This window comes from Embiotoca jacksoni, unplaced genomic scaffold, assembly GCF_022577435.1.
Source record: "Embiotoca jacksoni isolate LCO1_2020_lvr unplaced genomic scaffold, fEmbJac1.0.p SCAF_5, whole genome shotgun sequence".
Lineage (NCBI taxonomy): Eukaryota > Metazoa > Chordata > Actinopteri > Embiotocidae > Embiotoca > Embiotoca jacksoni.
The window spans coordinates 17,059,739-17,085,336 of NW_027185403.1; the positions used below are offsets into that span (position 1 = coordinate 17,059,739).

General features: G+C 41.2%; 3 protein-coding genes across 4 annotated transcripts; 1 reads left to right on the top strand and 2 right to left on the bottom strand.

Annotated features, from left to right (window-relative positions):
* Positions 1-488: 488 nt before the first annotated feature.
* Positions 489-3,377, bottom strand: pfdn6 (prefoldin subunit 6). Its single transcript, XM_069171640.1, has 4 exons — positions 3,206-3,377; positions 2,970-3,040; positions 2,756-2,880; positions 489-844 (listed from the first exon to the last, which is right to left on the bottom strand). The coding sequence occupies exons 1-4, from the start codon at positions 3,267-3,269 to the stop codon at positions 724-726; spliced, it is 381 nt and encodes a 126-aa protein (XP_069027741.1). The 5' UTR covers positions 3,270-3,377; the 3' UTR covers positions 489-723.
* A 268-nt stretch (positions 3,378-3,645) lies between these two features.
* mmgt1 (membrane magnesium transporter 1) lies at positions 3,646-9,943 on the top strand. Its single transcript, XM_069171633.1, has 4 exons — positions 3,646-3,744; positions 4,101-4,153; positions 7,782-7,885; positions 9,079-9,943. The coding sequence occupies exons 1-4, from the start codon at positions 3,666-3,668 to the stop codon at positions 9,233-9,235; spliced, it is 393 nt and encodes a 130-aa protein (XP_069027734.1). The 5' UTR covers positions 3,646-3,665; the 3' UTR covers positions 9,236-9,943.
* A 1,392-nt stretch (positions 9,944-11,335) lies between these two features.
* Positions 11,336-25,593, bottom strand: ints6l (integrator complex subunit 6 like). Of its 2 annotated transcripts, XM_069171317.1 has the most exons (18): positions 24,968-25,593; positions 24,769-24,846; positions 21,464-21,613; positions 19,462-19,551; positions 19,120-19,303; positions 18,874-19,002; positions 18,156-18,319; positions 17,589-17,741; positions 17,249-17,381; positions 16,742-16,836; positions 16,550-16,660; positions 15,485-15,700; positions 15,261-15,387; positions 14,907-15,049; positions 14,556-14,784; positions 14,040-14,420; positions 13,825-13,918; positions 11,336-13,166 (listed from the first exon to the last, which is right to left on the bottom strand). In XM_069171317.1, the coding sequence occupies exons 1-18, from the start codon at positions 25,076-25,078 to the stop codon at positions 13,064-13,066; spliced, it is 2,691 nt and encodes an 896-aa protein (XP_069027418.1). In that variant the 5' UTR covers positions 25,079-25,593; the 3' UTR covers positions 11,336-13,063. The 2 variants fall into 2 exon arrangements, with proteins under 2 accessions (XP_069027418.1, XP_069027419.1); XM_069171318.1 differs by lacking the exon at positions 21,464-21,613.
* Between the last annotated feature and the right edge of the window lie 5 nt (positions 25,594-25,598).

Sequence of the window (25,598 nt, forward strand, 5' to 3'; positions counted from 1 at the left end):
GATGATACATCCCTACTGGAAGAAAGATCTTTTTTTTTTTTAGTCGTAAATACACTTCAGTTTTTAGCGCGGCAAGCAGTAACCAACACACATTTGAAGCTACAAACACACACACACACACAAATGAAGGATTTATAGCGGTTTGTATGAAGCAATTATCGGGATTATTTTTTTTTTTTTTTCACCTGTTGAACCAAGAGGACTTCGTTTTATATTTATATTATTGATATAGCCAGAACCTCTCTGGTGGTAGATGGCAGAGAGAGCACGTTCACGTGCTCAATGCTGCACCGCTGTGCTTTTGTCACGTCTGAGTTGGGGGGAGCGGGCCGGTGACTGGACAACATCTGCTCTGGTGGCAAACGGACTGCCCTGGTAATTAAAGCAAATGCTCAAAAGAAACAAGAGCACACGCACACAAAAGTGCCGCTATACCTTTTGTCTCTGACCTGTCAGCATACATCACTTGAAAGAAAACTCCCCCAAAATGACCTTTCATGAAAAACATGTTTATTAGTAACAAAAGAAAAGTCAGTAATAACACTTGCAAATTAATGACAAGATACAAGCAGAGTTTACTCAGCTTATTGTAGGTCTACCTTACATTACAATCTCGTCTACTGTGTGTGTGTGTGTGTGTGTGTGTGTGTGTGTGTGTGTGTGTGTGTGTGTGTGTGTGTGTGTGTGTGTGTGTGTGAGCATGCAAGCAGGTGGATCACTTGATCAGACTTTGCCAACAGCGAGGCCCTGAGCTTTCTGAAACTCCTGCTGTAAACTAGACAAGACTTCTCGATGTTGTTCAGATTTCTTTTCCATGTCTTTCAGGATCGTCTCATACCTTTGACTGCAACAGAACAAAAACAACAAAAGACATGTGAATTAATAAGAATAACTCAATTATAATAATAATGCTTTCACACATGCTGATCTCAAGTGGGCCAGACCAGTAAAATCGTAGCATAATAAGGCATACATAATGACAATATTTCTCTCTGTTTCAATCATTGGTGAAGGCTTTTGGATGATAAACCCTATTTTAAGGTCTTTCTACAATAAACTAGAAACATAAAGAGCAAAAACTCAGACATCAGCCCACTGTTTATCTGCCTCGGCTCTCTTCTGCAGATTCCCTCGCTTTGTGAAAGCGAGCAGCGAGTGCTTTTTCCTCCGGAGCAGACGTCGCATTTGCGCTGTTTTTGAAGCAATTACTGGATCGATTAAAAAAAAATTACAAAACGTTTGTACTCATAAACCTCCATATTCTCATAGAAATGCAATTTATGTCTTTCTGTAATTTTCACACTTAGCAAAGTCATCCGGCGGGCCGAGCTGGACCCCCTGACGGGCCGTTTGACACCCCTGATTTAAACACTGGATTTAAGGTGTCAAGCTTGTGCTGTTAGCAAATAGTCTCTGTGCTCCAGTCTGCATTTGAAGACAAGAGTTGTTTCCCCCTTGTACCACCAGAGGGAGTTATGCCCATATGTTAGAGCTCCTGTCCAAGTGGAAGGCACATATGGTCTTGCAAGGAGAAAAGCTGGACAGAAACGTGCAGCAATGTGTGGCAACGTCTGTGTGAGGAAAATAAAGATTCACACTGATTCTTTGTTCAAGTGTGCATTAAATGCATGATGGCAATAAAATGTTGCTATCTTCTATGTACTCGTGGCAGTAGAAGAAGCCACTGTAAAGGCCGAGTCATGCAAAAAAATAAATTGAGGAAAAAAAGAAAGGTGATATAGTGTGCCAGAATCTTAAAATCTTCATATTCATACCGCCCACACTAACACTGAAGTATAATATTTAATAGTCTGTGTAATCAATGTCCTGTAAAGCAAGTGAGGAAGATCTCCAGAAGACAGTCAGACTTAAAATAATAATAATATTGATTGGAGATACATTACATTAAACATTTAAAAGGCACAAGACAAAAGTTTCTGTATGAGAAAACTATAAATATGTAGACTCCTTTTGATTGGCCTGGTATGTGATACAATTTGGAAACACTGACTGATAAAACTTTATTTCAGTCTAAATTGTTAGACCGTGGCCTTTTTAATGGGGAGAACACAATGTGCAAGAGTAGGTGGTATTTATTATAGAGGCACCGCTTGTTCTTGACAACTTGTATACAAATAACTGCAACAGTTAGCATGAAAATGAACACATAAACTTCTCTAATGACGCAGAGGTTGTCAGCCCGTTATAAGAGCAGGGAAACGCCTTCATGCTCGTGGAGTCATCAGTCATTCCTTCATCTGTAGATTTGAGGATTTGTGAGCCTGGTCCCACATTGACTCATCCAGGGCTCTGAAATCACTTTGATGGACTGAAATAAATCTTACTCTGTTTCAGATTTTTTTTTTTTTAACTCTTGTTACGCTCTATTATATGTCCCACAATCTGGGTAGGTATTTTCCTGTGTTGTGTGATTGACCATTGTTACTGTTGTTTTTAGTGTTTTTTATTATGACTACTGTCGCCTGGCTGTAAACCAACGATTGATTGATTGATCAGAAGTCAGGAGCCCTCTTCCCCTCCAACATTATAATGTCGTCTATAGACTTTGTCAACATGCAGACTGACCTTGAGTGAAAATCATAATGACCCAGACCGTAGTGGATTATTCAAACAGCATGTGCAGGAAGTCATGGTAGAGATGTCTCCCATTGTGCTGTAGGAAGTTCTCTCAGCATGTCACTCATGTCGGACTGTGAACACGAGCACCATGGGAGGAAACCAAAGCCTGACTTACATCTCTCCGTTGATGTACTCCAGCCTTTTTGCGACTGTGGCTTTGGCCTCATCCGCGTCTTGCTTCACCAAAACGGGTCCGATGAGCTTGTAAACGGTGTTCGAGCTGTCCAGCAGATCGAGCTCCTGGAAGGACACCGAGGACATCACATCTCATCAGTGTGCGACATTCAAACACAGACAACTACCCAACACAAGGGGACATGAGCTCGTACCTCTTTGACGATGTTATTCTCTGTCATCTGCGTCTCCAGCTTCTGTCTGGCCGACATGCTCTTGCTGACATCTGGAAAACACACAGATGTCACACATCAAGTAAAACGTACCGATGACATGTTGATGATGATGCAGTGAACACACGGTGAACGTGGTTAGCTGTCCTGCTGTGGTCGGTTAGCTCGACCCAACCTGACACTTTACGAGAAGCCATGCGACGCTAACTAACGCCCACCTTTCTGCATCTGGGTGTATTTTTCTAATTCCGCTTTCAATTTCTTTTGAATGGCCTCCGCCATGTTTGCGTTTGTTCTAAATAGTACTTTAAAGTGAATAAGCGTGTCAGAGAGAGAAGTAGTTAAATTCGGTACGACATGAAAACTCTGGGGGCTAAACGGAAAGGGCTGCGGCCAAACCGGATGTTACGTCATCTCTTCAAAGTAAGATACCTCAGGGGTGTTTTTGTGAGAGAAAATAAAATAAAGGGCACAAACAAAAACAAGCAAAAGCATTAAAACTCTTTTCGGGATGTGCATCATTTTCTGCAATTTATATAAATCTGCTTTGTCGTTTTTATGTATTTCCTGATGCGTTTCGACCGATTTCGACGCTCTCCAGTTTGTGGCTGTTTACGACATAGTTTTACGACATTGTTTTACGACACTGCGCGCAGGTTCTCATCGTCCTGGTTCAAGATGGCATCGTCGTTTTGGAAAGGTGTTGTCGGCGTCGGACTTTTTGCCTTAGCTCACGCAGCTTTCTCAGCGGCACAACGTACGTTTCAGTTTAAAGAGTGAAGACACGCGTCTCGACATCTTCGTTTGTCCCAGTCGGCCTTTGTTACCTCCGAGCAGGTTGATGAAACAGCCGCTCGGGCCTTCCGGTCCGGCGGCGAGCTAACAGGATGCTCCGGCAGCTTAGCTGCTCTCTGAATGAGACTCAAACCTTCACGTGCACTGCAATATTCAAATTACAATGGCAGTTATCGATAACTATTGCGTCAGCAGCACGTGATGCATTTTAAAAACGAGCTCTTGCAGATCAACCTGTCTTACCTGTTAGTTACCCCTGTCACATGATGGTGGTGCTCATCGTACTCGCTGTGGCTAATAATATATTTCTTCCTTCAGACCGATCATACATGCGACTCACAGAGAAGGAGCACGAGACGCTACCGATTGACGTGAGTGAATTCACGTGATGGTTGTTTTGATCATTTCTGCCTTTATTTTACAAAACACTGCAGAGAGTAGTCTGGATTTTATTTTACAACACACTGCAGAGAGTAGTCTGGATTTTATTTTACAACACTGCAGAGAGTAGTCTGGATTTTATTTTACAACACTGCAGAGAGTAGTCTGGATTTTATTTTACAACACTGCAGAGAGTAGTCTGGATTTTATTTTACAAAACACTGCAGAGAGTAGTCTGGATTTTATTTTACAAAACACTACAGAGAGTAGTCTGGATTTTATTTTACAAAACACTACAGAGAGTAGTCTGGATTTTATTTTACAACACACTGCAGAGAGTAGTCTGGATTTTATTTTACAAAACACTGCAGAGAGTAGTCTGGATTTTATTTTACAAAACACTGCAGAGAGTAGTCTGGATTTTATTTTACAAAACACTACAGAGAGTAGTCTGGATTTTATTTTACAACACTGCAGAGAGTAGTCTGGATTTTATTTTACAAAACACTGCAGAGAGTAGTCTGGATTTTATTTTACAAAACACTGCAGAGAGTAGTCTGGATTTTATTTTACAAAACACTACAGAGAGTAGTCTGGATTTTATTTTACAACACTGCAGAGAGTAGTCTGGATTTTATTTTACAACACTGCAGAGAGTAGTCTGGATTTTATTTTACAACACTGCAGAGAGTAGTCTGGATTTTATTTTACAACACTGCAGAGAGTAGTCTGGATTTTATTTTACAAAACACTGCAGAGAGTAGTCTGGATTTTATTTTACAACACTGCAGAGAGTAGTCTGGATTTTATTTTACAACACTGCAGAGAGTAGTCTGGATTTTATTTTACAAAACACTGCAGAGAGTAGTCTGGATTTTATTTTACAAAACACTGCAGAGAGTAGTCTGGATTTTATTTTACAACACTGCAGAGAGTAGTCTGGATTTTATTTTACAACACTGCAGAGAGTAGTCTGGATTTTATTTTACAACACTGCAGAGAGTAGTCTGGATTTTATTTTACAACACTGCAGAGAGTAGTCTGGATTTTATTTTACAACACTGCAGAGAGTAGTCTGGATTTTATTTTACAACACTGCAGAGAGTAGTCTGGATTTTATTTTACAACACTGCAGAGAGTAGTCTGGATTTTATTTTACAAAACACTGCAGAGAGTAGTCTGGATTTTATTTTACAACACTGCAGAGAGTAGTCTGGATTTTATTTTACAAAACACTGCAGAGAGTAGTCTGGATTTTATTTTACAAAACACTACAGAGAGTAGTCTGGATTTTATTTTACAAAACACTACAGAGAGTAGTCTGGATTTTATTTTACAACACACTGCAGAGAGTAGTCTGGATTTTATTTTACAAAACACTGCAGAGAGTAGTCTGGATTTTATTTTACAAAACACTGCAGAGAGTAGTCTGGATTTTATTTTACAAAACACTACAGAGAGTAGTCTGGATTTTATTTTACAACACTGCAGAGAGTAGTCTGGATTTTATTTTACAAAACACTGCAGAGAGTAGTCTGGATTTTATTTTACAAAACACTGCAGAGAGTAGTCTGGATTTTATTTTACAAAACACTACAGAGAGTAGTCTGGATTTTATTTTACAACACTGCAGAGAGTAGTCTGGATTTTATTTTACAAAACACTACAGAGAGTAGTCTGGATTTTATTTTACAACACTGCAGAGAGTAGTCTGGATTTTATTTTACAACACTGCAGAGAGTAGTCTGGATTTTATTTTACAACACTGCAGAGAGTAGTCTGGATTTTATTTTACAAAACACTGCAGAGAGTAGTCTGGATTTTATTTTACAACACTGCAGAGAGTAGTCTGGATTTTATTTTACAAAACACTGCAGAGAGTATGGATTTTATTTTACAAAACACTACAGAGAGTAGTCTGGATTTTATTTTACAAAACACTACAGAGAGTAGTCTGGATTTTATTTTACAACACTGCAGAGAGTAGTCTGGATTTTATTTTACAAAACACTGCAGAGAGTAGTCTGGATTTTATTTTACAAAACACTGCAGAGAGTAGTCTGGATTTTATTTTACAAAACACTACAGAGAGTAGTCTGGATTTTATTTTACAACACTGCAGAGAGTAGTCTGGATTTTATTTTACAAAACACTACAGAGAGTAGTCTGGATTTTATTTTACAACACTGCAGAGAGTAGTCTGGATTTTATTTTACAACACTGCAGAGAGTAGTCTGGATTTTATTTTACAACACTGCAGAGAGTAGTCTGGATTTTATTTTACAACACTGCAGAGAGTAGTCTGGATTTTATTTTACAAAACACTGCAGAGAGTAGTCTGGATTTTATTTTACAACACTGCAGAGAGTAGTCTGGATTTTATTTTACAAAACACTGCAGAGAGTAGTCTGGATTTTATTTTACAAAACACTACAGAGAGTAGTCTGGATTTTATTTTACAACACTGCAGAGAGTAGTCTGGATTTTATTTTACAAAACACTGCAGAGAGTAGTCTGGATTTTATTTTACAAAACACTGCAGAGAGTAGTCTGGATTTTATTTTACAAAACACTACAGAGAGTAGTCTGGATTTTATTTTACAACACTGCAGAGAGTAGTCTGGATTTTATTTTACAAAACACTACAGAGAGTAGTCTGGATTTTATTTTACAACACTGCAGAGAGTAGTCTGGATTTTATTTTACAACACTGCAGAGAGTAGTCTGGATTTTATTTTACAACACTGCAGAGAGTAGTCTGGATTTTATTTTACAACACTGCAGAGAGTAGTCTGGATTTTATTTTACAAAACACTGCAGAGAGTAGTCTGGATTTTATTTTACAAAACACTACAGAGAGTAGTCTGGATTTTATTTTACAAAACACTACAGAGAGTAGTCTGGATTTTATTTTACAACACACTGCAGAGAGTAGTCTGGATTTTATTTTACAAAACACTGCAGAGAGTAGTCTGGATTTTATTTTACAAAACACTGCAGAGAGTAGTCTGGATTTTATTTTACAAAACACTACAGAGAGTAGTCTGGATTTTATTTTACAACACTGCAGAGAGTAGTCTGGATTTTATTTTACAAAACACTGCAGAGAGTAGTCTGGATTTTATTTTACAAAACACTGCAGAGAGTAGTCTGGATTTTATTTTACAAAACACTACAGAGAGTAGTCTGGATTTTATTTTACAACACTGCAGAGAGTAGTCTGGATTTTATTTTACAAAACACTACAGAGAGTAGTCTGGATTTTATTTTACAACACTGCAGAGAGTAGTCTGGATTTTATTTTACAACACTGCAGAGAGTAGTCTGGATTTTATTTTACAACACACTGCAGAGAGTAGTCTGGATTTTATTTTACAAAACACTGCAGAGAGTAGTCTGGATTTTATTTTACAACACTGCAGAGAGTAGTCTGGATTTTATTTTACAACACACTGCAGAGAGTAGTCTGGATTTTATTTTACAAAACACTGCAGAGAGTAGTCTGGATTTTATTTTACAACACACTGCAGAGAGTAGTCTGGATTTTATTTTACAACACACTGCAGAGAGTAGTCTGGATTTTATTTTTTCTTCTTCACCTGTTTCTTCTCATTACAGATTGTATTGCAGACCTTGTTGTCCTTCGTGATGACCTGTTACGGTATTGTCCACATTGCTGGAGAGTTCAAAGACATGGACGCTTCCTCAGAGCTGAAAAACAAGTAAGCTGATTGTGCCCTGCAGCACCTCACTCCCCTGATAACAGATGTTTGTATCCTCCGTCAGTGGGGAAACATGCCGCTCAGCACCTCAACTGCATTTAGAGTCACATTAGTGGGACTCCGTTCCCATAGAGACACTAAACCTCTCTGAGGTGATGGGAGGTTTCTGTGGCCGCCGTCTGTTGTGCAGGTCAGGTGCAACTTTTAGGTCCTCTGCTAAATCATCAGGATCTTAAGGACAAAGGTTGTTTACCAAACAACCTTTTTTTCTTTTTTTTTTTTTGTTCCACTGGAGCTTTTATCTGCAGTGTTTTCTGACAAAACTTCATTTATGAGACATAATGTCTGAACTTTGTCCAGTTGGTGGATTTTTGACGAGAAAAAATAAAATAGGTAAAAAGCTGTGACGACTCGATGTCTGCTGTAATGCTGCAACACTTAGTGTCCGATTTTAACACTGTTTTCATGAATTGTTCAGTCTATGAAAAGTCAGAAAACGGTCACGATATTTTGCAGTTTTTTCAGATTAAAATCCCCAAAAACATTTCCAGTAATGGAAAGGAAAGGAAACTGGTTACAGTTCTGTTGCGTGCTCCTGAATGGGTTTCAGGTGTGGTGTGTTTTTTTTTTTTCAAATAATAGAGCCTGTCAGCATGGCGGACGGGTCCGTGGTCCCGTGTACAGCTCACACGTTACACGTTTTCTGAAATAGGCCCCTGAAACCAGAAAATGTTTTTCTTTTTTAACTGGAAAATGTCTTGGAAAAAAATCAATCGACTATCAAATTTGTTTGCAAATAAGTAACCTTCAATCTACTTTCTGATTGATTGACTAGTTGTTTTAGCACTAGATAAATATTCAGTATTGTTTTCACATTTGACACAAAATAGCTGTTTTCTTATTGATTTGAACTTTCTGCTAAAAGCAGATGTGGGGAAAAGCTCCTCATGCCCAATTCCCTGTTCACATCATCACGCCAACATTTTCATTCCTGAAGGTTTTTACCTTTTAATTGTAACTTTGTATTAGGATGTGTTACAGAGTGAAGATATTTCTGACCCTCCTTTTCGAGGGGAGTTAATCATGTTTGACAAATGCAGTCTAATGTCCAACAAATCCAGAACAACCTGTCTGCTTGCGAGTAGCACCAGTCTTTTCATAACTGTGTTCCTTTATTTTTTTTTTTTCCCCAGAACCTTTGACACACTGAGGAACCACCCATCCTTTTACCTTTTCAATCACCGCGGTCGGATGCTCTTCCGTTCGCCGGAGGAGGAGCCGTCCTCTGTACGCAACCAGCAAGCTCTCCCCAACCCCATACGGCTACGCAAGCTGGAGCATTTCCACTGAGACTGGCCTTTTCTTCCTGTAACATGTTCGATAAGATTTGTTTTTGTTAGACAGAGGGAGGGAGGGGGTGGGAGGGTGGTAGGGGGAATGTAAGAATTCATCTTCCTCCACTTTAATTTTTATTTGTAAATAAACTAATATGCTGTCCGAACATGCATCTCTTTCCATCACCACCGTATTCAACACTGACTGTGCCAACCCTTCAGTTTTTCAAGCAGATTTGTTTCTATATTCAGTATGTGATTGCTTTGGAGTCTTAAGATACTGAGATATTGTCCCCTTTTGTCCCTTCTGAACTGAACTGGGATTTTGCTGTCCTTTGTATATCTTTTGTACGAGGGGCACAACAAGGCCTGTTTTATTACTGCTTCATTTCAACCACACATCAGTCTTCAGTAGCTGTCCGGGCAACGTTTTGCTAACCGAAATGATTTTTGTTGTCTGAACTGAGGACTCTTTTTATTTCCTTGATTATTGCCTGGAAGCGTAACGGCTCTGTACATCATGTAGGCAAGAAAAAGGTTTGGATTCATGCCACAGGAGCTCCAGGTTAGATGTGAGAGCAGGAGACATTAGACGGCCATTCTAATGATACTGTGAAGATGAAGTAGAAAGTTATGGTACATTCAAGTTTATTTTTCCTTCATTTTACATTTTGTTAAGATTCAGACTGTTTTTAATTTAATAAAAGGCATACTGATTTTACAATGTGTCACAATCTCTTTTTTTTTTTTTTTTTTTTGCTGCTTCTCCCAGAAAAAAACAAAAATCTGACGAGATCAGACCTTTATTCTCCTGCTGATCTGTCTGAAGAAGTCAGTGACAAGTGCTGCTGTTATTACCAGTTAATGAGGAGAGTGCACTAATGATTATGCAGAGGTGTGCGGTACCTGTGACCTTGATGCAAGACTGCCGCATCACAATAATTCCCACCTGATAAAAAGGCTACAGTTGGTGCTGTTGACCTGTAGGTGGCAGGAGAGGATGAAACTCGAGGCTGGAAGCTTCTGTTTCAAGTTAAAACTGACAAATATTTTAGCACAAAGTATTTTATGTCTACTGATTGCTTTCAGCTGAATGTGGTTTCTCTTGGGGAACAGTTGCTTCGGTTACAGTTGGGTGACTTTCAGACTAAAACAGTTTATGCTCCCTTTTTTTTGTTCAACCATCAAATGAAAGAATACAGCTGAAAAAAATTGTCTTTAATTAAATATTTATTTTCTATTTAGTAGGAAAAACTGTTTTTTTTGTGTTTGCGATCAGAAATGTTCAAATTGATTGCGTGGCACCAGAGCGTGAGGTTCCCAACCTCTGGGTCAGGGCCCCATTGAGGACCGCAAGTTGATTATAAAGTTAAGAGCAAAAAACTCAAATAATTCTGCTAAACAATTTATTTTTCATATTCTTTTTGTCAGAATAAAGTCTGACAAAAAGAATATGAAAAATAAATTGTTATGTTCGCTTTCTCTCCTGTGAATAATTTTGTTCCTTTGCTTGTGATTAAAAAAAGGAAAACAAAATCCACTCAGTTAAACTTGAAACAACCAGAGGACATGATTATGCAAACAGTGATGAGGTGTCAGGAGGAGTTGAAGTCAGTCCCACTGCAGTGAGTGTTAGTGACACTCTGCTGAACTTCATTCTTTTGTCATAAACGTTCACATTGTGATTTAATTAAATGAAATACTGCAGACCCAACCGTTTTACTGTAATTATACACTGGGTCTGCAGTATTTGCTCAACTTAAAGTCAAAGTTTTACAATAGATTTTACGTAGTCGCAATTGACAAACAATGAGGTTGTTTTTTATGTTGCTTTTTGTTTTATTTTTTTTTTCCTTTTCTTTTCTTTTCGTTTTTTTTTTTTTTAAATGTACGGGAACCTCATTTCATGGTGATTTTACGCTATGAATACCACCAAATTTAATTTAATTTCAAACTCAAACTAAGATACCACGAAGAAATGTGTGGATATAAGTTTGATGTTTCTGTTCATACAGAACATGAATGTGACTGAAGCGTGTACTTAACAGCTGTTGTGGCGTTATAGGCCTTTAAAAACCTCCTTTCAGGGTAGAAATACACACACGGACACACGAAACAGCACGTACCACTCTACCTGTGGTTTATTTTGTTTGTTTTGTTAAAAAAAAGTAGCTTCATAAAACTTTCCACTTTGTATATGTATTTAACAGTTTACAAAAATGGCTTTAAACATTTCTTTCAAAATAGTTCTTATACTCTGAAATAAACAAATTCACAAAAATAATCTATATTCCCTATGAACATTGAAAAGTAGTGTACATCTGTCGTAAAAACAAGGAGAACGAAGGAGGAGCACAGGATGTAAAAAGGACAGACTACCTGTAATAAAAGGAAACTGTCAGCTGAGCCTGGACAGATGCAAGACTTCCTTGGAAAAAGGCTGTAATGCTGAGAAGGTCATTGGAGTGTCTGTGTGGTTGGAGGAGTAAACTCATGGATACCAGCAGCTGCATTCACTGAAGCTGTGTTCTATTGCTGTAATGACAGGTAGGAAGATAATGATCCTCAACCATCCAACCAGGAAACGCCAGTCTGAGAAGGTGCGTCCGTTTTTCTTGTTCAAGACAGTTCGAACACTGTTCAAAACACTGTTTCATCTGGTGTCCTTTAAAATCAGTCAAAAAGTTTGTTTTCTGAACATGTCAATACAGGCGTCCAGTCAGAAACAAGATGACCCATTGTGGACATTTAAAAGCTATTATCATAAAGTAGGCATGTGACTGGAAAAAATGCCAATAGGGGTCGGGCAATATGGTAACATGTACTAGGAGATAGTTGAGATTTTTCTATTCCATTCATTCTGAGGTACATGTGCCTTTAACTTTGCCTGGATGTCGTGTGGTAACTTTGCTTTGCTGGGACTTTAAAGACCGGATCATCCATAAATACAGTGTTAGATTTGGATATTATATATTTCTGTGGTTTCTCAGATGAATGTCCTGAGAAGTGACTTTACATCACAACATATAGTATATTGTTACTGCGACTTAAATGTACATATGTGCTCATAGACTCCATCCATATTGCCCACCCCTGATGTCGATGAATGTCAGTGTCAACCACTAACAACAACAAAATATTAGATAACAGTATCAACATGGACTAAAAAAAAACAAAACAATAACATTAGAGATGTAAGGGCCTGCCTGAATGGACCAGATTTCTCCTGCTAGCCATAAATTTACATGAATGCACAACATTTTATTTATCATAAAACTTGCTGCAGTCATACAAACACTTTTCAGACCAGCTGAATAAAGGTCTGTTTTTGAAGAAGAAGAGCAGCAGGACTAATAAACCAGTCTGCTCTGCCACTTAAGGATCTGCTGGCTTATTGTGTATCTAATGGAGTGTGTGTGTGTGTGTGTGTGTGTGTGTGTGTGTGTGTGTGTGTGTGTGTGTGTGTGTGTGTGTGTGTGTGTGTGTCTGCTGAAGAGTGTGTCCATACAGACAAAAGCCATATGGATGTTTAAGGCATCTGTCAATATGAAGAGGATTTTCTTTAAAGTCTCTTGCTCGTCCGCTGTGTATTTGTCCTGAAGGCCCCTCCTCCAGTTTAAGCCCCCGGACCCTCTGCCTCTGACAGGATGTGATGTAACAGCACGGGGGCAGCCGGAGCGTCTGCTAGCAGTGCGTTGGTCCTTTTCCCTCTCTGGTTCCTCAGTAAGTCTTTTTGAGGATCGTCATCGTTTACGATGGTGATGTCCAGCGGTCAACAAGATGTACTTCAGAGGAGAGACGCTGCAATCCTTTTTCTGGGGACAACACAAACATGGCTTCCTCACTACGTGCCATAATCATTGGGAAGCTGTGAGGATGCTGCTTGCTTCTCCTCCAACTCAGCGAGGACCGTCTCCAGCTGCTGGATCAGCACCCGCTTCTTGAACCTGTCGGAGAGGAAAAAGACAATTAGAAAGTGGGGAACGGCGCTTCTGCTAAAAGTTTCGACTGAGGGAGGAGACTCCTGCACAGGAGTCTGCAAAAGTTTTAGGCCCTTAAGGTGTTTACATTTTCCACGCAGCACCAAACAAGGAGGGTCTGATCATTCCCCAAAATGATTCTGCAACATGACAACGACTCATGAAGAACAAAAAGGAGTCCTGCCACAGAGCTCAACCTCACGTAGTCGGTCTGGGATTACATGAAGAGTAAGAAGACACTGAGACGGACTGAATCCAAACAAGAACTGCGGCAAGTTCTCCGAGATGCTTCCAACAACCTACGTGAAGGCACCTTCAAAAAACAGCACAGGCCCACCGAGGACGCGGATGTTTTACAAGTTGTTTGACATTATCAGAGTTCGTTTTTTTTTTTCTGTTACTGCACATTGTGCCTAAAGCGTTTGCACAGCACTGCAGGTCAACCTAATTTAAAAGGCTGTGAAGATAATTGCAGAGCATGAAGCTGCAGAGCATCAAGGAAACACAGTCTCATATAAGGTGACGGCGGTGACGCAGGTTTAATTGACATGTTTGGGGACGATTGTGCCGCTTTAAAAAGATGAAAAACTCGCCCACGACTGAAAACAGAGTCACTGTTTCTTACCTGACAGCCTCTTTGATGGCGTGTTGGATGAAGTACCGTCGCACATTTATTGGTCCTTTCACCTGCTGCAGTAGTTGGATTATTGCCTCGTAGTCTGAGAAAAAGCACATGAGCACAGACAGAGATGAAGAAACTGATGTACAACATGACATCTGCTCTACTGGACAACCAGAGAAATGAATGTCATGTGACACACTGCACTGGCTCACGCTCACTTCGTCCAGGTTTGCGGACCTCCTTGATGATCCGAGTCCGCAGCTCTGCTTGGTTGCCATCCAGTGGAGCTATGAATACGGTGTCGTCCTCGGCAGGGTCGGCTTCAGGGACCTCCAGCTGGCTCTGTGGACTCAGACGGTCACAGTTGTGCTTCTCCTCCGGCGGCTGCTCATCCAGATGATCCTCCACCGGTCTCTCCTCTGTCACGCTGATGTCCTCCCCCTTCACCGCGGCTCCTGTCCCGGCCTTCTCCTCTACGCTCAGTGAAGATGGACTCTCCGGCTCGCTGTCCATCTCGGCGGGCCACATATCCCCCGAATCGAGCCCAAGAACGCTGTCACCGTTACTCTCAGGGACTACCATACTGATGTCGTCCACTCCTGAATGGGTGACAAGGAATAACATATAACTCGTGTCCACCGTCTTATTATGATATGCTCATAGATCATCTGTGTGTCTCCAGTCCAATGATCAACACGTTCACCAAACTCTCGTGCTTTAGCTCTTCGTCTTACCTTTGTGCTGTGGAATGGCTTTGAGGAGATTCTGCTGCCCCTGAACGCCTGTCAGACTCTTTCCAATCACATGGTTGGTGTTCCCTGGCGGAGTCTGCGGCCGCCGCAGCAGCGGCGACATACTCCGCCTTCTCTTCAAAGTAGCACCTGAGTTGGAGTCACCGGAACTTCCTCTTTTCTTGTTCTGAGGGCCGGCTACGAACTCATCGGCCTCATCGATCATCATTCCCTGGAAACCATGAGAGAACACAACATTACAGGGTGTAAATACTGAGGTATAGACATCTGGTATGACAAAACTGTGTACAGCTGAACTGCACTGACCAGTATTTTGGGTTGAAATATTTTTACCTTCTTGTCCTGCTTGAAAGGATTCCCGAACGTGTGCAGCCGTTTAGGTTGATCAGGGTCGATCTCTCTCAAAGGAGACGGCATCATTTTCAGGTACTCCTGATAGTTTCCCATCTGAGCCACTGGAATACTGTGCAGGTAGTCTGACAACCACAAGAAATTCACTCACATTAATCGAATGTTGTAATAACTACACTGGTTTTCTGTTCGGTTTAAAAGAAACTTTTGGGATATTTGGCATTTGGGGTAAAGTTCCTGCAAGCTTATATAATCGTTCCACCAAACACGTACCAAATACATGAAGATGAATGATCAACGAAAACTTGAGGGTGCATTATTGACGATATAATATACCTTCATCTTGCCCTCGGATCAGTTTCAGTGACGTCCGCAGTAGATTGGAGCGCATCCTGGTGAGTTGGTCCAGGAGGTTCCGTCTTGGGATGTCGTAGGCGTTCCGGTAAGCTTGAGGTTTTACATCCTGTGAACACGTGAGTAGATCTTGTCAGAGGAAACCCAACGCACACTGTACTCGTCCTGTTTACCCGCCGACAGAAAATGTGTCATACTTTTGCTACCTTATTAAGCAGGGCGATCTGGAAGCCCGCAAACTCTTTGAAGTTGATGTCCACCAGGCGCAGGGGCCCCTCCCCGGTGATTCCCTGCAGCAGCTGCTTGAAGTCCGGCCGGTGGGCCAGAGAAAGAGAGCTGGAGTGGTTCTTCACCTTGATGCCGGTTTCCTGAGGAGCCTTCTTCCCCACCGACACAATTAGACGATCCGATTCCATCTTAGCCTTCAGTCAGAAGACATTTTACTGTCAGTTCACGCAACATATTTGACCATTTTGGGGACCTTTTTTCTACTTTGTTTCTTAGGGTATTTTGGAGAATATAATACACAGTAGATCATTGCAGCTACAAGTATTCATGTTAAAAAAAAAAAAAATCAACAGCAAAGTTTGCTTGTCATACTTTATTGTTTCTACCTCTCAGTTGTATAACAACAGCAATTTTATGAGGGAGGGTTTTTATCACTTTGGCAACGTAGAGCCTCAACAAACCCCACTGTGACTTCATGCTTTGGTTGCACAGCATTCAGAGGAAAAGAAAGCCTGCAGGAAGCACACCACAGCTGGCATGATGTCTGTCTGCACTACATACAGCAGAGATTTCCACTTTCATGTTGGGCTCTACAGATAAACCAAACGTTGCGCAACAGCCACCTGAGAGGACGACCAGGTAAGACACATGAATTTCCATATGGTCTATACAAATACTTCCACTCAGACAATGCTGGATTATGCTTCCAGAAATGTAAGACACAAGTCATTACAATGGCACCTGTGAAGGGGTGGGATATACGCCTCGTATATCCCACCCCTTCACAGGTGCCGGCAGGTGAACAGTACTTTTTTGAAGCTGATGTGTTGAAAGCAGAAAGACATATGCCATTCATTTTGAATTGGAAATGTAACCTGAATGATATTCTTCCCCTCAAGGACACCTTGACAAATGATGAACACACTAGCTGTGTGTTACAGCTTGGGAGTTTTCTCTCTCACACGAGCCCTCTATGACTATTATACCTGCGACACTGCTTGGGAACTATGTTGAAGGACCCTGCGTGTGAATGCAGTATTTACCTGCTGGCTGAGCTTCTTCAGGTAGGAGATGACACTGTAACTCAGGCCGCAGTCCAGGGTGTCTGCGATGAGGTTAGGTGCACCCATCATCCTCAAAGCCTTTTTTAAGGGCTGTAAGAGAATAGCAGGGGAAATTGTGAAAGTCAGTTTTATGAAGAAAATCAGTGGACAGTGGATGTAGCGTCAGTTTACCAGGAGGTAGTACGGAGGTATTGTCTTCAGGTACATCTCAAAGGACTGTCGCCACTTGAGGTTTGGTTTTAGTTTGTGCACTTTAAAAAAATCATCTGAAAGGAGAAAGAGAAGAGTGGGTTGGATCAGTGACAACATCCAGCTGTAGCTGGGCTGACTGATGCACACTCATCAATATTGAGACGGTGCTGGTGGTCGTGAGACTACAAGCATCAAAATATGCACTATGATGCACTACTCTTTACCACCAAAAATACCCCAGTATCCCTAAATGTCTATTTCTTGTTTAGAGATATTAAAGGTGAACTGTTTACTGAGTTGCTCTGGTAGAAGTCTGGTGTTTGTGATTATGATCATAGCTAAAGATGACTGGGGGGGGGGGGGGACACTGCAGATGATGAGGTGCACCAAAGAAGGAACGCTTTTTAAGTCTAATATCCGCTCAGACCTACTGACCCAGAAGTTTTGAGGCTACGTTAAAGACAAATTTCCGACAACATGTCTTACCGAGGAGCGGGAGGAGGACCGGGTAGTTGTAAGGCATGGCAAACAGATTAACACAGGTGAGAGCGGTGCTTGCTTTAAGGTAGCCAAATGGCTGCCCCAGGTCGTTCTGCTTCCCACTGCTGTTAACGAACACCTGAGGATGACAAGGAAAATTGAAAGTCGAAACAACGTTTGTTTGTGTAACTTTATAAAACCATAAAACCAAGACCGAGCTCTAACTCACAACTGCCAAACAGTGAAAAGATACTATGAATGAAGCTTCAGACCGGTGCCCGAGGCAACACCTGTGACTTTAAAAACAAGGAAACAAAGCTGATGAATGTGTGAGTGTTTACACTACCTGCCAGCACATGTGCGGAGACTTCCTTTCCAGGATGAACTGGGTGAGAGGAGAGGGCTCCAGTTCATACTTATCAAAGGGAAGCTTGTCAATCACCATGGGCTCACAGTCCACACAAGAGAAACGCACCACCGGGTGAGCAGAGCGAGGTGGCTGAGAGCAGCAGATGGAGACAATTCAAGAAACTGTTAGTCATATTTATTGGTGGTACAGTCCCATCTGATGCCCTCGCAACAGCCATGTACAACAAAGCATTAAAGATTTACAGGCAATCAAGGTGGCAGACTGAGTTTGTAGGTTGAACACTTGATTATAGTGGCTGTAAGTCAAGGTTACTGACTGATGTTAGAGGAAAAAGAGGACTGCCAGTAAAAGAGAAAAAAGACAGAAAGATAAGGGACAAAGTGAAAATAACAGAGCAGAGGATGTTACATCTATAAAAGGTACACAAAGACCATATGAATAGCAGAAGATGAACAGCTTTACAACTTTCTGTCCAAGTCAACTTTCTGCATTAATCCAGCACTGAAAGAGGCTTCCGAGATATTTTGAATCTTCTCTGCTCACCAGGGTTGGAGAGTTCTGGTCTGGCCAGAAGGACTCTGGTATGGGCCAATGTCCCACTGGCACCCCCGTCTTTGGGTTTGGTCGCACATAGATTAGTTTGTGGCAGCTGTGCCAGGGCTGCTGGCTGAAGGAGGACACAGGACGGATTGACTCTACGGAGTTATCTGCAAAACAGAAGTATGAACAATATAAACTGAAGGCCAGCAAATACAACTGTATAAATAATGAATGGACTGACATTAAACTGGCTTTTCTATCGTTTTCTAAAATATTTTTTCAGTTTCTCAAGTACCTCAAAGTCTGTTTAGAAACTTTAAAATCTTCAAACAAAATTACATAGAACTTGTAATCTCTTCTTTTAACAATAAAATGAATGATATGCGAGTTAAACTCGCCTACATTTGGTCAAACTATAAAATGCACTCAGCTCTAATTTCTGGGTAAAACTGCACTGTGGAAACACAGAATTAGATTCGGCTCTGCTTTCATCTGTTTTCTTCATGCTCTCAGTGTCTTTGCTCCAACTAACTGTATGAAATGTGATTAGATGATGTGCAATAAAATGTACTTCTTTCGGTGTGATTCATATTTCATGCACCTGACTGGACTCTGGGAGAATTTTGTGCGATTCAAACTGTTATGACAGGAACAGACAGTATTTGAAGATGTTGTGGTTGTTGCCTTGTGTCCACTCAGTGTGCATCCGTCAACAACTCACCCTCCCCGACGAGAGGCGGATCAAGCCCAGTCTTCTCAAAATTAATGACAACGCCACTTTGAACTTTTTGGACCAGAGACTCCAGACACTGGTTCAGCATCCTCTGTGTTCGCACACAGTATGATCGCCCTGGAGGGAAAGAGCAGGACGCAGAGCGACACAGAGTAAGAGACTGAATTATTGAGTTTGAACCCAAAGAGCACAGACACAAAATGAAAGAACCAAAGTAGAAAGAAAATGCCAAACCTCCAGTAACTTCACACATCTGGGTGATGGCAGACTCATCTGTGGGGACGCTGCCAAGTTGCTCATTGTCTGGTGTCGCTGCTCCTGGCAGCCTCAGTACCAACGCAAACAGACGCTGGTCCCAGCGAAAAGGCTCTTTGGTCAGCTCGCTGCCAGCCAACGGAGAGTTCAGCGGAAGGTGCAGCTACACAGCAGGCGAGGATAAAAGGTGATGGAGGTTATTATGTGAAACTATAATTGGTCACCATCCGAACAGTTTGACAAAGTTTACCTTTAACGTCCTCTAAAGTCCAAACAGATAACAGTGCTTAGTAGCGCCATTGCATTTGTTTGTGCTCTCACCTCATCTGGCACCCCGGAGCTGTGTGTAAGCTTGTTCCCATCAGTGATGGTGATGATCACAGATGGCTCGAGGAAGAATGGGTTGCGGCCCTGAAGGGGAACGGCAATATTCAGCAATTAAATCCAAGTTGAGTCAAACAGTGAGCCTCGTTTTATTCTCACCGCTCTGTGTTCCCGTCTTTACATTTTAAAACACTCTTCTGGGCTCCGGGCCCGAAACAGATTTATTTCTGGTAAAACACAAAATGTAATTGGTCTTTCATGCTTTCACTCATGGCAAAACACTGGATGAAATATTTGAACAGAGATCCACTTAAACACTGTAATTAGTATGGAAACACCATTACACCTCTGTTAACCCTGCGGATACTAATGTGAACTCCAGGCTGCAGCTTGTAATCTTTGAGTTGTGTCAGAATGCATCTGTAAGATGCAGAGTGTCCTTGTGTTACTCATTGAGGACAGAGGCCTCTACCACTGTGCAGCAGAGGTCTGCCTCGTCTAATTCAAACACACACAGAATAGCTAAGTAGATTTACAGGCTACTGAAACACAGAACTTGTGTCACTGCCTGAGAGTAGTAATCCACCTCTGCCTTCGAGCAGGAGTTTAGAGAAAAGATGTGCGTAAGGAGGAAATGACTGCGTTAACTGAGACAAGGTGGAGTGGATTAAAGCTCCAGTCGAGAGTCAATATTCTCCTCGTTGTTGTCAGGTAAAGGAGTAAAGAAAGAAATCCCATCTGAAACATATGTGAATGTCACGCTCATAATTCAAACTTTCAAAAACGTCTTTAATTCCAGGGAAAGTCTTTTCAGTCACACTCGGTTTCACTTGAACAAAGTTGAACCTAAATTTAATTAGCGTGGATTGAGCTGTAAAGGGTCTCGGTTACAGCCACTTCCCATTCTCCACCTGTATCATTTGTAACTGTTCTTGAATTGAAGCGAGTAACTTTTAGTTTCTAAGCCTTCTTCTATGACCTCGAGGTCACTTATTCTTGACATACCTGGCCTCAGTCACCCATTTATCTTTTTAGGAGAACTCCTATTCTGTAACAAGAAGATCACAGGGGATCTGCAAGACCTCTCAACTTGTCCCAATCATCCTAAATGTATCCATAACCATTAATAAAAAGGCTAAATGAAAATATCAAATAATAACATTAAATTCAAATCCAAATCATTTAGAAACCTTTCAAAAACCACTGAAACCCTGAAGAGTAATATCCTCCGTTTGGCCAATGAAATGCATAGAAGCATGCAGTGTGTCAGGGAGTAACTAGTCGGGCCAACATGTAGCACTGTTAGGTAATTAAACTGCAAAATGAACATAACTTGAATGTGTTCCAGTTTCTGAGAACAAATATGGAATTAAATTACAGTTACTATTTAAAATGTTGATGATTACAAAGGAGTTCCATCCAAATATATTGTTGGAATATAACATTCATTCTGTTGCTTCGAGTCTCTTTGGTTCTCTTGTCTGAGTTCGCACCGCCTCCGATCTGCCGAACAAATCATTGTGCATTGCTATGAGCAACCGCGCCAAGGTGGTTGGCCAAGTAGCCGGTTAAAATGAAGGTCTTTCAAAAGTCCTTCAGGAACCAAAAACCTGTGAACAGCACCGAGCCCTGTTTAGAGTTCTATCATCAGTATGGAGTCGACCTGAATGTGGACTTTGGTTGAGGTTCTGCGAACATTTTTCCTTCACTGCAGTCTTTGTTTGCGATCTACGTACTTGTAATTTGTTTTGGTGATTGTGCTTTGAAATCAAAACATTCAACTGTTAGTTGGTTTATATTGAATATTTGATATTTATATTCAATTTGACAGTGATAGAAAACATTTGTTTGAAAAGTAATCAAAAAGTAATTAAATGTACCTTAGATTACTTTGATGATGCAATTCAAATAGTCACATTATTTATAAAATTTGTAACAGTGTAACTCGTAATCTGTAATCTATTACAAAAGTAATTGGTAGTACGCCGATGCCAAATACCTGTCCGTAATTGTCGATTCCCGAGACGAGGCGGTTGAGGTTCAGCAGGTCGAAGGCTGTGCGGAGAGCGTGACCTAAGGTGGTCAGCCCCGATGCCTGAAGGTTCTTCAGCTCACACATGAACGTGGCATGGTTCTCCTTCCAGCCTGCCTGTAATACACCGACAGTGTGATGAACATGCCGCACAGCAAACAGCCATACAACGAGCTGCAGAGGAGGCCTGAAGTCACCGTGCATGGTGAACAGGCACAAACCGAAATAGATGCACACCCACAGATACCCATACGGTGTAATTACAAAGAAAACCGGCGAGGTTTTGTTCACTGACAAGCACAAACTCATTATTTCGAGCGGATGACTGTCGCCATCGGTAAGAGGAGTTATAGAGTCTTAGCAACCCATTGATGCTGTGCAGCATGACACAACAGTACCCGTGAAATTAGATCAGGTTGTGTGAAGCTCTGGAAATGGAAGATAATATTGTTGAAATTCAAGCCCACATTTGAGCTGCATGTTGCTGTTTAAGAAAGAGTCTAATGTCATAAATGACAAGCCACCAAAAATACACTTTCCACAGCTGCCTGTCCTGCTGTGACAGAGATATCCTCCCAGTGGAGAGGATGTGAGTGTGTAACTGCTCTTGGACTTTTCTCCAGAGGGGTCAAGTACTTTACTGCTACAGCTTCATGCTTAATCTAAGGATGACCTGCAAGCTTACCACTTCCTTTGTTGGAGCGGGAGGGGAGGAGGCTAAAGACACAGAGAGATGGAGAGCAACACAGAGAGAGAGAGAGAAAAGCTTGATTTGCCAGTATCAGCGTGTGTGCTCTGAATCAGGCCAATGGGCAGATTTCTGGATTATCGTGGGATATCATTCCAAAGTCACGATTTGGGTGGAATTCTTAAGAAGGCGTAGTGTTACATGAATGACATTTGATAAGTGTTAGACAGTCAGACCTCACTGAGCTGCTGAAGCAAAACTCAAGTTGGAGACATTCACAGGGGCAGCAAAGTAAGTCAGACGCAGACCCTTGCGTAGGCCATCAGAAATGTAAGGCTTAGCGTGCGCTCAATAATTCAGACTACAGAATATTTCTGTTTTCTTCCTGCCCAACCTCCTCCCTCTCCATCAACAATTTATTGCTTGTGTAACCGTACAATCAGAGTTGCCCCATTCCCTATAACTTTGTCCTTTCATCATAATCCTCAGTGCACAAAGCAGGCAGAAACAACAAAGGGAACGGCAACGAAGACAAAGAGAGGAAGAGCAGGAGGAAGAAGAGTCGAGGAGAGACTTAACAACGACGGAGAAACACTTCAGGCGGCAGCACCTGGATGATGATCTTATGAGAGGGAGGAAGCCACAACTTGGATTATTGGACTAACGTATTATACATGAGACTATCTCAGTGAGCCATGTTTACAACTCGTGGTGAATACTATGACGACATGAAGTGGGAAAGCATGACGTGAATGACAGCATCCACTCACGACCTCAATCCAACAAATAGTCCTACAATAACCCAATGAAAATCATACAATTATGTTTTTAAGTGTTGGGGCGCAAATGACGTGTTTTATTGTGAAGGTCAATAAAGAGACGGGTACAAGCTCAGTCAATAGTTTCTTGTACAGCACAGCCTCTATATTAGTTCATTGAACAAATATCTGTGTTGTTGTCTCATTAATTAGAATGAGAAGGGTTTTAAAACAGACAGTAGAGGAAAGTATAATAAAAAATACTGTAATAAAACAACAATAAATTGCAGTTTGTTGTTAAGAAAAAGGAAGTAGTTAATCTTATCTATAATGCAAAAAAGCATTTCATTTGAGATTAATTTATTATAAGTGTATTCTGATTAAAGTAAAGCTGTAAAGCCCTCCAAATGACAAACATTAATAACAGACGAGTCAAAAGTATAATTGAGCGCATTAATCAGAGTGAGTTGAATATTTTAGCTGACTGAACAGAATCAAAAGCAGTTTTCTTAAATCTCTAATCTGCTGATAAAATGCAGTCTATTTATTTAACACCCTGACATTCAAATTTTCCAGCTCTATCTTTCAACTCTTTTGTCCAAATTACTCGTAGCAGACATATCCTCTTCCTTTTGGTGTTTGTGCGATTATTACAAGTGTATACATAATGTCTGGGCATATAAATGAAGCGTGTAAAATGTTACACTATATTATTTTATAGTTCGTAGTCAATCATCATGACATAGATTGTAGGATTTTCACTTCTGGTCTGGGTCTCTTTAAAAATCTGCATGTGTTTAAATGGTTCAGCGAAGTGCATTGAAATTCCACTTCTTTGAGTATTACAAAACACGCATTGTACTTTATAACATATGCCTCTTCATCTCTCTTTCCAGCTCCAGCATTTTCGTCATTCGGTTATGAGGCATGCAAATAAAAATATATATAAAGTGTACAAGGAAAGTAAACTACTCCATGTGTCTTCAGGCACTGATTACATGGGATGGATTGAGCACTCAGCATATGGTGTAGAGTTTGTAGACAGAGTTAGGCTAGTCTAATACAGACCACCCACTGAAACAGATCAGGGGCTTTAAGGTTTCATATGGATACTGAGGATTGGATTTTATTGGGCATGAAACGCTCAGAGAGAGATATGTGCCAGGTCATAAAAGAAGTCCACAGATTGGTGATAGGGATAGCTTGGCTGAAATGAACCCCATTCAATTATTACAGTGATTCACAGGTTGCATGTTTGTTTTTCCTTCTTAATGTGAGTGTCTGTGAATGGAAACTACAGTGTTTCTATGCCGGACCATAGAGCTCTCAGTGTCGGCATGACAAGTATCACATGAATAATGATAATTCTCTTCCAGCGAACTCGTATAAATATTAAAAAAAAAAAAAAAAAAAAAAAAAAAAAAAAAAAATGTCACGATGAAGAGGGTTTATCAACTTTCAGCCCATATTGGCCAATAGTAATGCGTGGCTGATGCAAGGGGCGGGGTAGAGGATGATTGGCAGGCTACTTGACCAGTCTAGACGTTGTACTCTTAAAAAAAAAGAGCGACGTCATAGCTGATAATCAATCTCTCCGCCTCCATCTCGACGCCCGAGACTTTTCTCAACACAAAAGCAAAATGTCCGCTGGATGTTCGGAGGCAGCGCAGCTCCGGGTCTGCGAGTATTTGGAGCAATAATTTGGCCGTTTTCGCCACCGGGACGCCGCCCAACTCTGACTACAAACCAGAAGGACAATAAAGTCTCACTGACAGAAAAATACGTTCGACTTGTGAAATGTAAAAATGGTATCAGTTGCTAATTACCTTCACTCCGTATGGTGGATCATCGAATGTAACTAGCATGTACCTGTCGCCTCTACTAGCCGGGTCTCGGGCACGCAGCTGTCAAAAAAAAGAAATCCAAAACAACATATATTAATTTCGACCGACCTTGCCCAAGGAACCCTAAAGTCACCAGCGGAGCATACTTGCTGAAAAAAGTCGGGGTAAAATCATGCTTTACCTTCATAAAGACCTCAACCGCGCCTTTAGCAACGTCCAGATACGTCGTACCCAAATAAGTGCGCTGATTCATAGAGGCGGACGTGTCTAACAGGAAAAGTAAAATAGGCATTTTAAATGTAAAGCCGCGGTTGTATGCTTTTCTAAAATAACTGTTATCCACATATGACCTATCGGGCGGCCAAACAGTTCACACATGTGTATATATATTTGTTATAATAAGCCCCCCCTCCAGAAGAGGGCCGTTGCCTCTGCCCTCTCTCGATCTGCCTTTCGAGAGCTCTGTCTCGGCTCGCGCTGTTCAACTTCTGCTCCGAACCGAAGGGAACGCCCACCTCCGTCCGCTGCGACGCCATTGGTTGATCCCGAGTCCGATGACCACGCCCACCCCCCCTCCGAAGTATAAATATACATAACGAGGTCGACATGGCTCGTATAGATCGTACATCCGCCTACATGCTATACGGTTGCATGACTGCTCACGAGCCAAGATGTTCAAATTAATTATTGTGCATCCCTGTATCCCTGTAAATGTCTGGGACCCTTAGTTGTGCATGTTTGCCTGACTTTGAGACCAGACGATTGATGGTTGTAGCTGTGTGGAGATTATATTCATAGACCTGAATTTTCTT